The sequence below is a fragment of the Mustela putorius genome, unplaced genomic scaffold, assembly GCF_011764305.1.
Source record: "Mustela putorius furo isolate JIRA1106 unplaced genomic scaffold, ASM1176430v1.1 tig00003858_pilon_pilon_pilon, whole genome shotgun sequence".
Taxonomy (NCBI): domain Eukaryota; kingdom Metazoa; phylum Chordata; class Mammalia; order Carnivora; family Mustelidae; genus Mustela; species Mustela putorius.
This window is the reverse complement of record NW_025422010.1, coordinates 14,512,203-14,531,466: the sequence shown is the minus strand read 5'-3', so window position 1 is coordinate 14,531,466 and position 19,264 is coordinate 14,512,203. Positions and strand designations below refer to the sequence as shown.

Here is a 19,264-nt window from a genome sequence, read left to right as displayed (position 1 = left end):
TGTATCAGTAGCTTTCTAAGCAAGCTTCATTCCCCACAACAGTCTATGGTTCAGTAATTTTTTGTAATTCACATTCAGCTACTTGATTCTACAGGTGGACTCAAATCCCCATAAAATTATGGTTATTTCAGGTGCTTTTCTTCTTCAGTACCATAAAAAACACTAACAATGGGACAAGCTACTTTGTTGGATCTTGGGGAATGGAGAATAAGCATATGGTTTTACCATCTTCATATTTCCTAAAGAGAATCTCAGAAAATTCACTGTATACAGAATATCTACATGGATCTTTTCCCAGCTTCAAACCTGTGTGGCTTCGGGAGCTGAAAAGCCCTATGGAAAAAAATCTGGTGGAATTCAGAATTCAGCATTAACTAACAGACCACCATATCTGTTCTGACTGCCCAAATGCTCCTGCCTGGACTACAGCATTAGCCTCCTACCTGGGAAACCTGCTTCTGCTTGTGTGCCAGTCTTTGCTCCACACAGCAGCCACACTGACCCTGTGACAACTTAAGTCAGCTCGTGTCATTCCTCTGCCCAAAACTTTGTCACAACTTGTTCCCTCTAATTCAGAATAAAAAATTCTTACACTGGTCCATGATGTACCTATATGGTTGTCCTAGCCCTTTCTGTCATCTTCACCTGCTCTTTCCCTCACTCCTCCCTTCCCTCAGTGGCCTCAATCCTGCTCCTTGCTGAAAGGCCTTGCATTGGCTATTCCTGATGCCTGGTGCAACTTTCCCCCAGATAACTCCCTCTGCTATTTCATGTCTTTGCTCAGAGATCACCTTCTTGAAGGGGCCTGACTACCCTATTTAAAATTCTGACTTACACCCGTGCCCCACATACCTGATCCCTCTTAGCCTATTCTATTTTTTATTGCTTCCATAGCATCTATTACCTTCTAGCATGATATAAAATTCAATGTCTTTTTCATTCCGTTTATTGTTTATGACCTGCCTCTCCATGCTAGCATATATGCTCCATGAGGGCAGGAACCTTTGTCAGTTTTGTTCAGCAGTTTATCCCAACCACCTAGTGCAGTGCTTAGCACACAAGAGGCACTCAGTAAATATTTGTTGAATGAATGAACAATACCTAAACTTCCATGACTGTTCCCCATGTGCCAGCTATTACACTAAGTACCTTATGTCATTATTTCTTTTAGACTTCGCAACATGAGGGATGAACTCTTTCCCCACTTCACAGATGAAGAAACTGCGAGGTTAACTAGCTTCAGAAGTCACCAGCCTAACTGCAAAGAAGCACAGGCCTATTTGACCCCAAAGACTATCCACTTTGCATGATAACATCTGGAAATGAATACACAGAAAGTGGATTCTAGTCTGATGCCAACAGCTGAGGTCGAGATACAAAAATGTCCACAGGCAGTAGATTTCTTTGGTAACGTCTTTTGAAACCACACTAGGGTGAGAAACGGAGCAAGTTTTCAGGTCCCCCTCAGTCTCTGCTATAATCCGACCCACCAATAAGAGATGAGTGTTTCTGTGTTTAGTGGTCTCTATCTTTAACACTGTTATTTTCTGTCTGAATTGGAATTGTTTTGAGCATTAGCATGTTCTTTGCAAACTATAACAATAGTCTCAAAACAATATAACAATAGTTTAATTATCTCGGTAACAACCGAGGGCAGTTGATCAATGTGATATGAGCATAGATGAGAACACAAAGTAATGTTGGGCAGAATGCCCCAGGCAAGTCACTCATGTCTCAGTTTTCTCCACCCCGGTGACTTCTATAGTCCCTGGCAAGTCACTGTGTCTCATTCTAAGTGACAAGTGAAACAGTCTGTGAGGTTCCAGGTTTGGCATTCGTGAATGCTCCTAAGATCACCTGTTCCCTACTCTGAATCTTAGTTATTTTGGTGCTCAATAGCTTCTCCAGAAAGAGGGCAAATATAAAAGGAAATATAATGAAAAGCTATATATTGATGCTTCAAGAAAAATCTGGTGGCCAGGAGGTCATGGAGAGTTAGATGATTAGAACGGTCACTGGGTACCCATGTAAAGGATGGGGGGCTTGGGAGAGGATAGGGATTCAAATCATTATTCTACCACTTCTTAGTGCAAGAGAGAAAAGTTATTTAATCAATTTGCTTTATTTGGTCTCCATTTTCTCATTTTTAATTTGGGGGCATAATTTAATTTTCATTTTCTTATTTCTCAATTTGGTCTCTAATTTTCTCATTTTAAAAAATGGGGACATAATTTCAAACTCTCAGGGTTATTGTAAGGATACAGTGGTATAGAGGGTGCTGTGCTAAGTTGCATCATATGGGCTGAATGTCAATCCCTTTAGAACCAAGCAATTAAATATCTACCATTTCTATGAAGTGTTGAGGAACAACTCTAAATCCCTCCATCATCCAAGAACTATGCTGTGTTGTCTCTGCTTTTTGAAAGTTATTCATTTCTATCAAGTATAACAAAATATTTCACTTATTATTTCCACCTAATGTATGATCCAGCTTACTCAAAACAAAGGAAGGAACCCTAATTCTCATAATACCATACCCCCTGTAAATATCTGCCTCATTTCACCCTAATTTCATATAATATTGGCATTAAGTCAGGCCACACACGGGGTTGTCTGATGTTTGTATGTTGACTTTCCAGCACAGTGGTTCTGACTTTTGTTGAGTCATGGGGTTCTCTGAGAATCTAGTGAAAGCTACCATCTTTCACAGCAAAAACAAATTCTCAACTGTGCCTAATTTTGCACATAATTTCAGATCACCTAAGACCCTCCATTCATTGATAGAACTTAAGAATCATTGCCTAATGGTAGTTATGAGTGCCATTTCTCCTTTAATCTCTGATAGTATTTATGGATTACTAGCATAAAACAATAATCTTGTGTCATTTTGTCTTCCTGAACTACTTTAATTTAGGAATTTTTTTTCCTCACTGTGACTAAGAATAAAGGCATTTAGAATAAGCCTTCCAGGATTTATTTTATAACCCTTGGCTCAGAATTCAATTGGTAACTGATCTGTGCTTACAACCACATTGACACTGAACAGGCCATTGTTCTTAAGACCTACTGAGGTCAGCCAAGCCCTGAGCACATATAAATCTCCATAGTTTCCACTTTACTACTGGACATCTAACTACAAAGCAGAGGCTAAAAATAGATCAAGCCTAGTGTTTTCATACATTGCATAGAATTGCATTTCTAAACCTAGGGGTTTTAATCAACACTTTTCATAATCCAAAGAGATGTTTTATTTAGCAGGCAAACGATATTCCATTTTGAGAGAGCAAAAACACAACCTAAAGGAATTCTGAAGATTTTGAAATGTTCAAAGAATATTATCGGCACCTGTTAGCTCTAGGTCTAAAAAAAGAAAAACTAAAATAACCCCAGGATTAGATTGACTTTCTTTTCCTTTACATTGCATTACACAAACGAAAAAATATTGGCATTTTCTTTCCTCTCTTGTTTCTAGGTCAACATTTCTGGTCAACATGTTTCTACCAAGAAGTTTGAGTTCCTCAAACATTAAGCCATTAATGAATAGCTACCAACTTACCAACCAGCATAAATATAGACATTGAAGGAAAGAACATGATGGGAAGCTGAGTGTAGAAAAATGATTACAGTTCCATTTCCTGTAAAAACCTTACTATTTGAGGCTTTTTAAAGCTGAAATGGCTAAGTCTTTGAAAGATAACACAGAGTAAATGTTTTCTGAACAAAATATAAAATTGCTCGAAGGTTTAATTACTAATGTTTAATATAATATATCCCATTATAAATAAATAAGAGCATTACACATGTGGTTAAAAGATTTTGCTTAAAATTAAAATAATTTGGGGCACCTGGGTGGCTTAGTCATTAAGCGTCTGCCTTTGGCTCAGGTCATGATCACAGTATCGTAGGATCGAGTCCCGCATCAGGCTCTCTGCTCATGGGAGGCCTGCTTCTCCCTCTTCTGCTCTCCCTGCTTATATTCCCTCTCTCACTGTCTCTTTCTGTGTCAAATAAACAAATAAAATCTTTTTAAAAATAATTAAATTAAATTAACATAAAATTTAGCAATAGAGTTGAAGAAGTAAAAATCTCTTTAAAATACAAATGCATAAAATGCTATAGATTCTTTAGCCCTAGAGAAATGAAGGAAGTACACAAGCAGTTACATTAACATCTTCTATAGACTCAGCACAGACAGTTCATGAACATGGATATTTAAAATGTAATCCTCCTCTATTAAAAGACAGCTGCTTTCCTAAACGGGGTTCTTAATGTTCTATGGAACATTCTTCAGAACAAAATGATGCTGTCACATACACATGGTGTTAATTCCTCCCAACTTTCCTTTGGAAGGCAGTTCATTTAAAGCAAGGGCTAAAAGAAATTAATTCACTCTACTGACAATATTTCCATATTTACAGCCAAGACCAAGTCCTGGTGAATATCCCATGAAAGCGAGATTGCAAAATGATCCTGTTCCATTTTAAATGGAATTTCATAATGTGGCCATCAGACATTCCAGGCAAACCCCAGCAGACCCTGGTTCTGTTAAACAGAGCACAAGCTCCCAGGAGGTCCCTGTCAGTACCCAAGAAACCACAGCCATAGATCAGGTGCTGCTTAAACCCAACACAGATTCAGGAATTTCTGCCTTCAGAAACTACCCTCATTTCTATTCATACAAACCACTGCACTATTCCCTCAATAACTTCTTTAACTTCCAGAAAGAAACCCTTTTCTAGTTGTCCTAACAGATATTTTGTGGGCTTAAATTTTGTAAGACTTAAAATTATGTTATGTTGATAACTAAGAAAATGCAATCTATGCCAGATGCTTTGGAGAGGCGGAATGGAGGCAGCAGGTGGTTATTTACTGTATATCCCAGAAATGTTTACATTTTCAAGTTCAGCAATTCCTTCTGCGGACTACAGATAGATTTTTAATAAAATCACGTGAATCTTGCAAGTGTTTTTTAATCGCCATGAAACATTTCATTATGGATACCAAGAAAATAAAAACTGGCTTGGGCTGAGAAAGTAAGCATCTGCCCAGCATTCATCAGGCTGGAACAACAGACAGAGAAGTCAATGGCAAAGTTCATAGGAAACGTTTCTCCCAGGGACGCTGCTGCTAAAAAGAGTTGTGATAACATTCTTTAAGAGACTACAGACTCACTGAGAAACTTTCTTCTCTAATATCAAAGATGATCAGTAAGTTTGCTGTTTGAAATTTTATCAGCAAGAATGAGACATTGCCTGGATGACTCCAGTTGCTGTTGACACAAAGCAGCCACCTCAGTTCCCAACCCAGGGGTTGAGGTCCACATTAAAGGCTTCTGGATAGAACAGTCCTCATTTATCTCAATTTCACTGTTTCCAATAGAAACAGGACCCTGGGTTTGCTTTGCATACCAGACGTGCATGTAAACTCCTAATATAGTAACTCTCTCTTTTCCTCTGCTGTGTTGTCTCCCTCACTGCAATAGGTTAATACATCTACTTTTATCAGAATACAGGAGTGTTCCTGGTATTCTTAGGCTGACTGAGATGGGGCATGGTTGTGTAAAATGCTCTAGCTAAAGAAAATATCTGCTAGGGCGCCTGGGTGGCTCAGTGGGTTAAATCCTCTGCCTTCAGCTATGGTCATGGTCCCGGGGTCCTGGGATTGAGCCCCGCATCGGGCTGTCTGCTCAACGGGGAGCCTGCTTCCCCCTCTCTCTCTGCCTGCCTCTCTGCCTACTTGTGATCTCCGTCTGTCAAATAAATAAATAAAATCTTTATTAAAAAAAAAAAGAAAGAAAGAAAGAAAGAAAGGAAATATCTGCTGCCTGCCTGAACAGTGGCTCGGAATTCTAATATTGGCTCTCAGATACCGAAAAAGGAGAATGCATCTCTGCTGTAGTTTGGGTGCCTGTGACCTGTGAATTTTAAATTCTATACTGGCTTCCCATCTAAGTAGAAACATTCTGAGGGCCAGGAAACCCGCTGTGAGCGTTGAAATGATATTTTCTGGCTCTGCTGCTACTGAATGTTGAAATCAATCTGTGGCAAAACTTCCCTGCTTCTAGCACTATCACACTTGGCAATGAAAGCCAGACATGCCAGTGTGATTATGAAGCTCTCTATGAAACTCAAAAGGTAAAGTGAAACAGGTACACATAAGTCCCAGGTCTCCCAAATACATGGCCTCACTCCATATCTGACTTATTTTTCTTAAGATTTTATTTATTTATTTGAGAGAGAGAATAAGAGAGAGGGAGCGAGGGGAGAAGCAGAGGAAGAGGGACAAGAAGACTGCTTGACCAAGAGTCAAGTGCTTAACAGCTGAGCTACTCAGGTCCTCCACTCCACACCTGATTTAAATGTAGGGCCACCTGACCAAAAAGAAAAGAAAACATGGTATAGGAGGGCTTTTCGGAGTGTGGCTTTGAGCTAACTGCTAACTGCTCAAAGCTAACTGCTAACTGCTTTTGACATACCCATGGGAATAGCCATAATCGTAGGCTGAGGCTGTCTTCCGACTGGCTGCGAATGCATGGGTGGATTCAGCGGCCCGGGAGGCCTGCTGCAGGTAGGAGGCAGTGGACGCCTGGCTGAAGGCCTCGGATTCCTGGCGGTGCGCAGCAGAGGAGCGGGTGCTGTAGGCCGTCGAGCCATGGGTGTAGATGGCAGAACTTTTCTTCTCCTCCTGGTACTGGCTCATGGTGCTGCGAAGGTCCCTGTTACGGTAGCTGCTGTCATAGTGCTGGTGGAGCCTCTGATAAAAGGGCAGAGACATGGTGTGCCCTGGAGGGAACCAGGTGACCTACAAGAAAGCAGCAACTTTTGAGTGAACTACTAAGAAACAAGGTATCTAAATCAATATGTAAAAATAGATACTCTAATCTTTTCCAAAGAGCAAATGGAAAGGATGTGAAGGTTAGCTTAACTGGTTACTTAACAAACTTTCTACTTCATAGCCCACATAAGCCCCCTACCACCACTGAGCCACCTACTTGTGTGGGTTTGATTTTTTGGATTTTGTTTTGATATCTAGGAGGTCTTTACAAAGTTTCCCTAGCCTAGCTATTGTGTTTTTCCTCAGACCTTTCATAATGTGTATTTCAATTTTTCTGGCATTTCATCCTGATAGGGACTTCATCTGGGAAAATATGTAATGATGGAGAGTCTGTGTACAGCCAACGTGGTTTTCATTCAAGAAATAATTATGAGCACCGACTATGAGCCTGGTACCATTCCAGCACAAGAAATACAGAAATGAGGGGCACCTGGGTGACTCAGTGGGTTAAAGCCTCTGCCTTCGGCTCAGGTCATGATCCCAGAGTCCTGGGATCAAGCCCCGCATCAGGCTCTCTGCTCAGCAGGGAGTCTGCTTCCTCTTCTCTCTCTCTGCCTGCCTCTCTGCCTACTTGTGATCTCTGTCAAATAAATAAATAAAATCTTTAAAATTAAAAAAAAAAAGAAAAAGAAATACAGAAATGAATGAAACAAACAAAATCCCTGCTCTGATAACCTTAGATAGAACTTTTTATTCTATTGCAGGTGATGGTCAATAGAGAAAATATGTAAAAGGTAAGATACAACAGAATGGGCTAAATGCAACAGAGAAAAATAAATCAGAAAAGGGACGGGGGATGCAATTTTAAACTGCCTCATCAGGGATGGCTTCTGAGCATCAAAGTGACATCTGGGGGAAAAAAAAAAAGTGACATCTGAGCATAATAATATCGGAAGAGTGCCTGTGATGGAAGACCATTGCAGACACTAGGGTGTGTGCATGCATGTTGTACTCTAGGTGGTGAAGTTCAATTAGGCAGTGAAGCTGTAAGGAGTGAGCAGGGTGCAGGGTGGATGTATAGGAGATGTTAGGGGTGAGGGAATGGTATAGGGTCTGATGAGCAACTGTAGTGATTTTTTGTCTTTCACTGTGAAAGGGCTGAAAAACCCATCAGAAGGTTCCAAGCTGAGACTTACTCTTCCTTATGTATGAAGGATAGACTATTGAGGGGAAAGAATGAAAGCCAGGAGACCAATTAGAAAGAAGGCTGTTATGGGGGCACCTGGTTGGCTCAGTTGTTGGAGTTTGCAACTCCTGATCTCAGGGTTGCGGGTTTGTGTCCATGAAACAAAGAGGGGTGAGAGATGGTCCTGAGAATTTTCTCCTGAGTAACTGGAAGATCGAAGTTGCTATTAACTGAGATGGGCAGGAGTGTAAAAAGCAGAGTTAGGGATGAAAGAATGGGAGATGGGTTTGAAATATTCTGTAATTGAGATACCTGCTAGACATCCAAGTGGGATGGTAAGTTGGATTCATGACTTTGGAGCTCAGGGTAAAGGTCCAGGATGGACATATACATTCAACAGTCACAAATATATAGATGGTACATAAAGCCAAAAAACAGATGAGAAGCCATAGGACTGAACACTGGAGTCTGCTTATATGGTTGACCCTTAAACAATGTAGGGACTAGAGGTGCCAACCCCACCCCAACCCTCACAGTAAAAAATCCACAAGTAACCTTTGATTTCCACCCAAATTTCACTACCAATTGCCAACTGTTGAATAGAAGCCTTACTAATAAAATAGACAGTGGATTAACACATATTTTGCACCTTACATGTACTTTATACTGTATTATTACAAGGTATGCTAGAGAAAAGAAAATATTAATAAATCAAAAAGAAAATGTTTACTGTACTATACTATATTTATTTTTTTAAATTGCATATAAGTGGGCCCATACAGTGAGAAAATAAAATATTAATAAATCAAAAAGAAAATATACTCACAGTACTGTACTATATTTATAAAAAGAAAATAGTGTGTAAACGGACCCATGCATTTCAAACCCATGTTGTTCAAGAGCCAAATATTATCCTATAATGAACTCTCTCAAATCTCACAAACACTTCAAAAGTGTATAGCATCAAAACAAACTATTTGCTCCCTTAAAGAATATGAAGACTTCTAGGCTTCTTACATGAAGAAGTACAAAAGTCAGTCATACTGTAGCCATTTGTATTGTGAACTTGAGCTAATAGTTAATTGACAACCAAGGTAAGTTTGCTTAGCACAGGAAGGCGAGGCTTCACATTGTATGAGCTTCTTGAATACTGTATCCACAGACAGAAGTCCATCAGCCACATTGCTAACTTACCTGGATGCAGTAATAGTTTTATGAAAGCCCCTCCCCCAATTTTTAATGCTTCTGTGGGTGTTCTGAAATGTTCTTTTTAACATTTAAATTACATTTAAACATTCAAGTAAATAAACATAAATTACATTTTAAAATTTAAATATTAAATTTTATAAGCAAAATTGTCTGTGGGATAATCAGTTTTTCCAAATCTCTTTTTTGATTATTTTAAAGAAGGAATGACTCCTTTTAAACTTGTCATGTTTTTTGTCAAGTTTAAATCTACTTTTTATTTAAACTCTTTTAAAAGCCGGTATGTATTCCCTAGAGAAGAAAATCCAGCAAACTGCACTCCAGAAATATTTATCTTGGGGCTCATGGAAGATATCAGTCTACATGGCATTTCCCAAGAGGAAAAAAATAGCTACTAGCAAGCAACTTTGCTTCAACCCTTAAATAGATTGCTTCTTCTGTTCTAAAACATACAGAAATAATTACCATATGTAATGAATAATTATTAGATAAATTTTGATAAAACAAAAGGATTATATTATACTAATACAGAAGTATGCTAAGCAGTTATAAAGATAATAGGTAAGTTTCTTTAATGATTCATAGTACATCATAACATGGCAAATATTATTTAAAGGACATCCAAATAAATCATGAATGACCTTCCTATGCATTATGTTATAAACTAAGTTCATATATGCTAACATGACTTGAAATGCTGTCATTTTCACAAAATAAAATGTTTGAATATCTTTCCCCAATGCTACTTCCTACTCTATTTCTATATTCTCTCCAAAATATTTATTTTTCATAGTACTTCATATTGCAGACACATCCATAACGTATTACAAGGGCCTGGCTTTAAGCCATCAGAGATGGTTGTCACCACTCTGACCTCTGGAATGAAGGTACAGCTACCTTCTTCTTTCTTCATCAAGTAAGTGAAGATTATCCCCAACACATAACAGAGTATGTTGGGAAGAAAGATGATTTGGTTGTCTTCTGTTCCTTTAAGACCTGCATTTCCTTTCTGAACACAATTTGGGAATTTTGGAAGAAATACAAATTCCATTATTGTAATCCTGATATGATACTTTTGTATAGGCATTAGAGGTCAAAAGCTGACTAAAGTCATTCACAGAAAATGTTAACTTTAGGTCATTCTGTGGGTCTCTATGTTGCCACTGAAATATTATTTAACTATTTCCAAGTTAGAAATATCATAATCCACTCTCACACTATCCACATGGCATTGCCAGAACAAAATCACTGAATTAGAAACTCGGGACTTCAGAGTTAATTTACCTCCTTTTGGTCTGATTTATAATCAGAGACTATTGTAGGCATATGGAAGATAGAAAACACATTATATCCTGCCACCTCATCCATTCCAGATTTCAGCCAAACAACAGAACTATAACTTGGAAAGAGTACTTGGACTCACACTTACAGTTCCATGATCCCCTTATGGTTCCAGGAATAGTAGCTTAACTTAAAAAGAACAGTGTGGATGTGAGAGGAGAGCTGTGCCAGAGAAAACTGGCACCCTGCTGCTTTTGTCTTCCTTCCCAGGGGCTCCCCTTTGCTATTTCTCTGCTCTTCTGACCTGTTTCTGAGAAAACCACTAAACTCACAAGATAGAACCACACGCATGCAATGCTGTTAAGCACATCAAATATCAAGTGCATTCTTCTACCTCAGTGTCACACTTACCCCTGCTCAAAGGAGTGGCGGTGGTGGAAATGCTCTGATGTGGCTGTGGAGCTGGATAGGAGAATGAAAAACCCACAGCGGTTGAATAAACCCCCACCCCCCAAAAAAAGTGAAGAGGCAGGGCTAAAAGCAGGACCCGGGGGACCAGTTCAAAAATAATGCATGTGGTCAGGCAGTAGAATGTCAGAGCCACATAGCCAGCCTTTTATGGCCAAGGAGGCGGACAAATATAGCAGCAAATGGGGAGGGGAGTCCTAACGAGAGAAAGAAAGAGGCACTCACAGGTAGCTGCCTGCCTCAGTAATGTAATTACATTAATGCCAGTCAATGGGTCTGCCCTGATTAAACCGAATGTAGGATTTTTATTTGGCTGTAGGAGCTAGTTTCAATCTCTTTATCACTATTTACAAGTGTAATGGAAAAAGTAATTTGTGGTTGAGAACTAAAAATAGGTGTAGTAATCTGACTCCCAAAATGGACTTCATGGAATTTTAATGCCAAGATATGGCTCTGGGTGTGCTATTCGTAACACATGTACAGTACATTTAAAAGACACAAGGTGAAAAAAGAACTTGAGGCTAACTAAAAGAAAACAAGCTAAAAAATGGGTTACACATGGTGGTGATTTTGGTCTGACAATACAGTCACTGTTTCTCTATTATCAGGAAAGTTTTCAAAGTCATAGTTTGTAGCTTGAGTATTTGAATCCCTTTACTCATTAATTAAAGCCCTTGAGAAGCAACACATTTTATCTTTCCTAAGTTCAGAGTAGGATCAATATGTCTAACAGGAGATTCTCTTTCTTTGCTTTTCAGACTATGTAACAAATTAACAGGTGGTATAACCTGGTGGTCAGAGCCTACATTTTGGAGACCGACCAGAGCTAGATTCCTGGCCATGGATGGCACTTAGTTGCCATCCAACCTCAAGCAATTTATTTCTCCTTCTTACACTTCATTTTCCTTCTCCACAAAATAATATCGAAAGTATGGGAATGCTGTAGAGATTAAATGCAATAATGCACTTAACCCAGTGACTGCCCCATAATACTCTGTGAACATCAACTATTATTACAGAAATAATTTGAAAACTCATTGTTCAGTTTATACATATTGAGCTGGTTGCTTATGTTCTAACATGATATTCCAGCAATATTACCTCAACTGAATACAGATCACTTGTATCTGTCAAAATACTGAACACACCCAATATCACAGTCTACTTTATAACTACAGTTAACTACAGTCTACTTGATAACTACAGTTAACATGGAGACACTGTGATGAGCACTTCATACACACCTTTATATGTACTTTATACATACCTTTTACTTACCTCACTCAATTCTCATGGTGCCCTGCAAGCCAGGTATTATTAGCATCATTAAACAGCCAAAGAAATCAAGGCTTCAAAAGGCAAAGTCATTTGCCAAAGATCACACAGCTAGTAAATGACAAGTGCAATTCATTCAGTCCATATTTGAACACTGAATCCCATGCACTTTTTTTGGTGATACTTCATTTACAAAGAACCTAGATATTTTGAAATGGCCTTTAAGCACAACTGAAGTCTCCATTCATAACAAACAGCAGCTTCTGAGCTATGCAAACTGTGCAAAAGAATATACTCCACTTAGTTTGATGCTGTTTCCTGGTAATATTCAACTTGGCATTTCTTCATCTACATATACCTTCTATGAGTGTGGATATGGACGTTTTAGCTATTTGGAATCCATTTGAGAGTTTTCAAAGCTTCATGTTCCCCAAGCATCCACTTGTTCTCTAAACATCTAATATAGAATGGTAGTGCTTATGAGTTTTATCTACCACGCATTGTAATGGTTCCCACTGAGCTGTTTCTATATAGGACATGGTAAGTTGTTTCAAATCTTCTCAAAGCAGAAGAGAAGAAAAGAAAACAAAAATAAGTGATATAAATCATAATACCAGCTAATATTTAATAATTACTTGCTATATTTCAGAAATTAATACTAACTGTTTTATAATACCTATTTGAACAACTACACATAAAAACATTTTATGGATTATGAAGTCGAGACTTAGAGAGGCTGATATTCTTAATATCACACAACTGTATGTGACAGAAGATTTAAATGTGACAGAGGATTTAAACTCAGTTTTGTTCAACTCAGGACATAGTCCCCTATATATCATACTATATTGCCTTTCAACAATTTAAGTGTGTGTCTGTATGTGTATATAGAGAGATTATGTGCCAATGTCCATTAGAAGTAAGAACTGTTACTAAAGAATTTCAGTTTTGCTTCCTGTTTAAAAGATAATTATTAAATCAATAAAATATTTACTGAACTTTTGATCTGTGTTAAGAATACAACATTAGAGAAGTGCACACACACTTATGGAAAAACTAAAATAGTATCATTTATTCACTGACACTCAGGGTCCCAGTGAAAGTCAAACAGTTTATTTCAAACAAATATGTAATAAGATTTGACAAAAAAGCATAAGCTAGACCCAGCTTAGTAAATTAAGTGATCTTTCTGCAATAGCATGATCTGGATTCAGCCTTTTTTAACAACATGCTTATCTAAAATACAGCTCTGCAGATCACACACCTACGGTGGTATACTGCATAATTAAACTAAAATTAAAAAAGAAAAATTTAGCTGGATTCATAAAAATCAATTATTGTGATTCAATCATGATTCCCTTATAGATGAACAATCATTGTGTCAATCACTCTGATTTAATCAGAATGCCCTTACAGATGTGTGATTATGCTCAAAACTTAATGGAATGCTAACCAACTATTAATTTCAAATTTCCCAGGAAACCATCTAACAGAAAATAGTTTTAAAAAGCATTTAACGCATAATGCTTAACAGCCAGTGCTCCATGCAATGTGTGCCCTCCTTAATACCCATCACCTTATACATGAACAATGAATTTTGGAACACTAATGATGTACAGTATCGTGACTAACATAACATAATTTAAAAAAACCTAAAAACAAATAAATAAGCAAAAAAGCATTTAACTGTAAAATCTGGAAATTAAATACTTGCTTTCAGAATCATATCTTTTTTTTTAAGTAATTTTCAAGTAGATACAGGGGCGCCTGGATGGCTCAGTCAGTTAAGCATCCAACTCTTGGTTTCAGCTCAGATCATGATCTCAAGGTCACAAGATCGAGCCCTACATCAGGCTCCACACTCAGTATGGAGTCTGCTTGAGATTCTCTCCTTTTCCTTCTTCTCTCATTGCTTATGCTCTCTCTCTCTCTCTCTCTAAAATAAAGAAATAAAATATTTTTTAAAAATAAAGTAGATACATTCTCTCTTCAAATTAACTTTAATAGTATTAATATTCTTGGGGGTGCCTGGCTGGCTCAGGCAGAGAGCATGAGATTCTTGATCTTAGGGTTGTAAGTTTGAGAACTACATTGGATGTAGACATTACTAAAACAAACAAACAAACAAAAAAAAACCTGTTTTAATTTAAAACAAATAAATAGAGTATTAACATTTTTACAAATGTGAAGTGCTGAGTTTCACGAACAGTAGTTTATCCTAAAAGCCAAAACAAAACAAATATATAAATTATATTAGCCACTTAGTAATTTTCCTTTTATAGTAGAGGAAATAGTAGCAAATCACTAGTCTATATATGAGAGAATAAACAAAGAAATCTTCTTTAGAAATGCAATGCAAATGAAGCAAAAACTAAATTCCAACTGAAATCAAGAGATTTTTTTTTAAAGCTGTTGGTAGTAGTTAACAATTACAAAACATGCACCAATATATGGAAAAAGAGCATGTACTGAAAACCTACTATGTCAGGCACTATGCCATGCCTCAGGGTCCAGGAGTGACTAACTCATGTCCCTAAAGTAGACACTGTGCAGTTGGGTAGACAAAGGTGGGTGGTTACTTAAAAATAATCATGGCATCATGACATAAGGTAATATTTGCTACTTTACCCTCCACGGTTCTCCAGCTCTACTCCATGCCACTTCCCTTCTTGCCTTGTGAAATTCCAAAAACAGGTAATTGCTTGTGCCTCCATAAACTCCAGGTATCTACTCCAGTTCCCTCATACCTGCTGTTTTCTCTGCTCTCCCTGTCCCTGTCCAGCACATGTACATTACTTCACTTCCTTAATTCTCACTCCTTTAAGCCTTCTTATCCTAAGGCCATCTCTTCTGGAAGACTTTCTTAATTCCACTAGGATAGGAAGTCTATAAAACTATATTTAATGCTTGTGTTTGCTTTTCTGTCTCTTGTACTGTGAATTACTGGAGGGCAGGAGAGGAATCTTTTGTCTAAGTACTCCCAGTACCTAGCATAGCTCTTGGCACAAGACAGGCATGAATAAATAATTGTCAAATAAAGAAAAGTAGGAAATGTGGTACAGAAAAAATCCTCAGGACTAAAGAACTACTTAGAGGTGGAAGCACATAAAAGCAGAGTTATGGTGGCCAACTAACCATTGATTGGCTGAGGTCAGGGGAATTGCTTAGGAGCTGGTGATTGGGTTCTAGGAGTGGCTAAGTCTCTAAGCCCAGGAGCCTACCTGTGCCTATCGTCCAGTCAAGGGAACTTTAGATTAGTATTAGAAAGCAAGACCCCAAAGCCCATTTATTTTCTTTTTTTCTTTCTTCCTCGGCCTCTTTCTTTCTTTTCTTTCTTTCTTTCCTTCTTCCTTTTTTTTTTTTTTAAGGATTATTTATTTGAGAGAGAGAAAGAGAATGGGTAGGGGGCAGAGGGAGAGAATCTCAAGCAGACTCCCTGCCGAACACAGAGCCTGATGCATGCTCAATCTCACAATGCATGAGATCATGACCCAAGCTGAAATCACAGGTTGGTTACTTAACTGACTGAGGCACCCAGGCACACCCCCCCCAAAGCCCATTTTCTAACATTATTTATATCCACCTAGTTTTCTGTCTGTCCACTCACAAATAGATGTCTAGAGTGATACTCAGCCAATGTCAATACTAACTCCCAAATAGTGTGGGTTTTTTCTTTTCTTTTTTTTTTTATAATTAGTGTCAAGAACTGTGAACATATACAATGGGGTATTATTCAGTATTAAAAAGGAATGAAGTCCTGATACATGCTACATCATGGGTGAGCCTTAAAAATGTTATGGTAAGTGAAATCAGACACAAAAGGACAAATACTGCATGAGGTACCTAGCGTAGTCAAATTTACAGGGATAGAAAGTAGAATGGTGGTTACCAGGGGCTGGGGGGAGAGGGAATAAGGAGTTAATATTCAATGGGTAGAATTTCAATACGGGAAGATGCAAAAATTCTGAAGATCGATAGTGGTGATATTTGCACAACAATGTGAATAAACACAGAAAAATTAATAAAAGGAAACCTCATTTAGAATGGAGTCAGAAGGCCACAGGGGTTGGGGGGAGAGTTCTCATGCCATTCCAGCTGAGGTCAATTGCAGATCCCCCAGAAGAGATGCACCCTGCAAGCCTTAGCTTCTACTTTACTATTTCATCAGGAGGAAGGAAGGTTTTTCTCTTCCCCCTGCAACAGCGCAGTCAATTCGAAATTGTCATAACTCAGCCAATGAAAAGCCACTATACTTCAAATACCCAGTTCATGCCAATGAACTTTTAATTTTTTTAAAAGATTTTATTTATTTATTTGACAGAGAGAGAGATCACAAATAGGAAGAGAGGAGGAAGCAGGCTTCCCACTAAGCAGAGAGCCTAATGTGGGGCTCAATCCCAGGACCCTGGGATCACAACCTGAGCTGAATGCAGAGGCCTTAACCCACTGAGCCACCCAGGCGCCCCTCCAATGAACTTTTTAAAAAAGATTTTATTTATTTGACAGAGAGAAAGCAGCAGCAGAGGGAGAGGGAGAAGCAGGCTCCCCACTGAGCAGAGAGCCCCATGCAGGACTAGACCCCAGGGAGATTATTTTTCTTGAGAGCACTCTCAGCTGAAGGTAGATGCTTAACCTACTGAGCCACCCAGGCACCTTCTAATGGACTTTTCGTATACTTTAAACTTCTACATTGCTGTATGTCAATTATATCTCAATAAAACTGAGGAAAAAGAGTGAAGATTCAAATTCAGATAACCCAAATCCAGAGTTCACACATTTAACCAGTATGCAATACTTGCTCACACCTAAAACAATCCACTTGTGATACAATTCTGTAACTTCTTCAATTCTTCTTAATTAGTTTTACAACTGAGGCAGGCATGTATCTTCAAGTACTAATTTGGTTATGTTCTTTGTTTCCTTCTCTCTTTCATATTCTGAGAGTCCCCTCCCCTTTCTTCCCGAGTCCACACTGAAAACAGAAACAAAGATACAAAAACAAAACAAACCTTCAGACTTAGCAAATTTCAGGTACAAGCTGACTGAGCAAGCTTTTCCAAATTCTGCTCACTAGATAATATGGAGCCTAGAAAAGATGAGGCAAAAGGCATAGTAGCCACTTGTGCAGGAAAGCAAGGACCAATAGGAGGGATGCGGAGACCTCAATCCAGAAGGAAAGTGACCTTTGGAAGAAAGAAAAAAGGAGTAGAGAGAAAGACAAAGAATATATATCCTTAAAAATTGACACTTATCTTTGAAGGCATTAAGCTCAGCGAAATAAGCCAATCACAAAGAACACGTGTTGAAGGCACCTGGGTGGCTCAGTTGGTTAAATGTCTGACTCCTGGTTTCGGCTCAAGTCACAATCTCAGGGTCATGAGATGGAGTCCTGTGTCAGGCTCCTCACTGGGCGTGAAGCCTACTTGAAATTCTCTTTCTCTCTCTGCCTTCTCCTCTCATGCACATGCACACACATGTGCGCTCTCTCTCTCTCTCTCTCAAAAGAAAAGAAAACAAAACAAACCCAAGGACACATGTGTGATTCTATTTATAGAAGGTGTTTAGGTCATATTCATAGAGGCAGAAAGTAGAATGGTAGTTGCCAGAGGCTGGGGCAGTGGAGTGGGGGAAATGGGGAGCTACTGTTTAATGGACAGAAAGTTTCAACTGAGGAAGATGAAAAATTCTGGAGATGGATGATGGTGATGACTGTACAACAATGTTAATATACTTAATGCCACTGAACTGTGTGACTTAAAAATGGTTAAGATGGTAAATTTTGTGTTATGTATATGTCACAATTTTAAAACATAACTTCTGATTCCCTGTTGTTCAGTATGGACAGCCCACAGTTCAGCAGTACTGGACATCAATAACCCCACTCCCCATAACAGAGATGGGCACTCAGGGAACTTGGCCACCTTGGGCAGAAGGTAGAGCATGAAGGGAGAACCATGCTTCTCTCCTCCCAAGGAAGAACTCAACAGTTCAGCTGGGACTCTCTTGGTGAGGATAGCAATAGATACACCACTATCACACCTGGTTCTCATCAGTGTGTACATACTATGTTCTACCTTGTCCACAGATAGCCAATAACAATTAATGAATGCACTGTACTTTTGCATAATAATTTGTTACCTAGTCTCTAAATATTGGACACATGGGCATTTCCAGTTATTCATCAAGACCAGAAGTCAGGGGTGCTTGGTGGCTCAATTGGTTAAGTGTCCGCCTTTGGCTCAGGTCATGATCTCCAAGTCCTAAGACTGAGCCCTGCACTGGCCTCCCCACTCAGTGGGGAGTCTGCTTGTCCCTCTCCCTCTGCCCCGGCCCCACTGCTCATGCTCTCTCTCTCTCTCTCTTAAATAAACAAAATCTAAAAAAGAAAAAAAGAAAAAAGACTAGAAGGTTAGGAATTAGAAACAAACATCTCCATTTTCAACCTAGCTCTTTTATTACATCTATGTGTGCTCCTTTCAGGGTCCTTTTTAACCTCCCTGGCTCTGTTTTTTTCACAGTTTCCCTAATGTGTGGGACTGGAAGAGTGGTTCTCCTTCCTTGCTGCACATTAGAATAGCTAAGGAGTTTCTAAATTGCACTCAAGCTCAGGCCATGTATCAGGACAATTACCTCAAAATCTCTGGGCATGGGACATGAGTATTTCTAAAAGCTCCTAAGTGACTCTAATGTGCAGCCCAAAGGAAAAATAATCTCTTATGTCTCTTTCCATTCTAAAAAGATGAAAGTGTTTGAATTAAAAAGAGAGCTATAAATATTTTGCACAAATATAGGTTTTTGTTTTCAATTACCTCCTTGGGAAATACTTCCCCAAAAAGGATCTATGAATTAAAGTGTACATTTTATGACATTGCTATTTGGAATAATGAGGTTGATCTACAATGTCATCTACCAAATATGAATGTACTCTTTCTTTATTGCCACAGCAATATTGCAATGTATAATTTTAATTTATTAGCAAGTTTAACAGAAGTGAAATATATCTATCTCAGAGCTATTTTTAAGTTCACTAAAAAGTTGTAAAACCGACATTTTTTTCAATGTCAGCTAACTATT

General features: G+C 38.6%; 1 protein-coding gene across 8 annotated transcripts in view; it reads right to left on the bottom strand.

Annotated features, from left to right (window-relative positions):
- The window catches only part of MYOM1 (myomesin 1), a 159,867-nt gene that overhangs the window by 126,869 nt on the left and 13,734 nt on the right, over positions 1-19,264 (bottom strand). For 5 of the 8 annotated variants that reach the window (XM_045065410.1, XM_013051430.2, XM_013051431.2 and 2 more), the window contains one exon: positions 6,476-6,801. In XM_045065410.1, the coding sequence (XP_044921345.1) occupies positions 6,476-6,774 (299 nt within the window). In that variant the 5' untranslated portion in view covers positions 6,775-6,801. Of the gene's footprint in view, positions 1-6,475; positions 6,802-10,595; positions 10,616-10,858; positions 11,180-19,264 lie in introns of those variants that run through there. The other 3 variants (XM_004742784.3, XM_004742785.3, XM_013051434.2) reach the window with 3 other exon arrangements.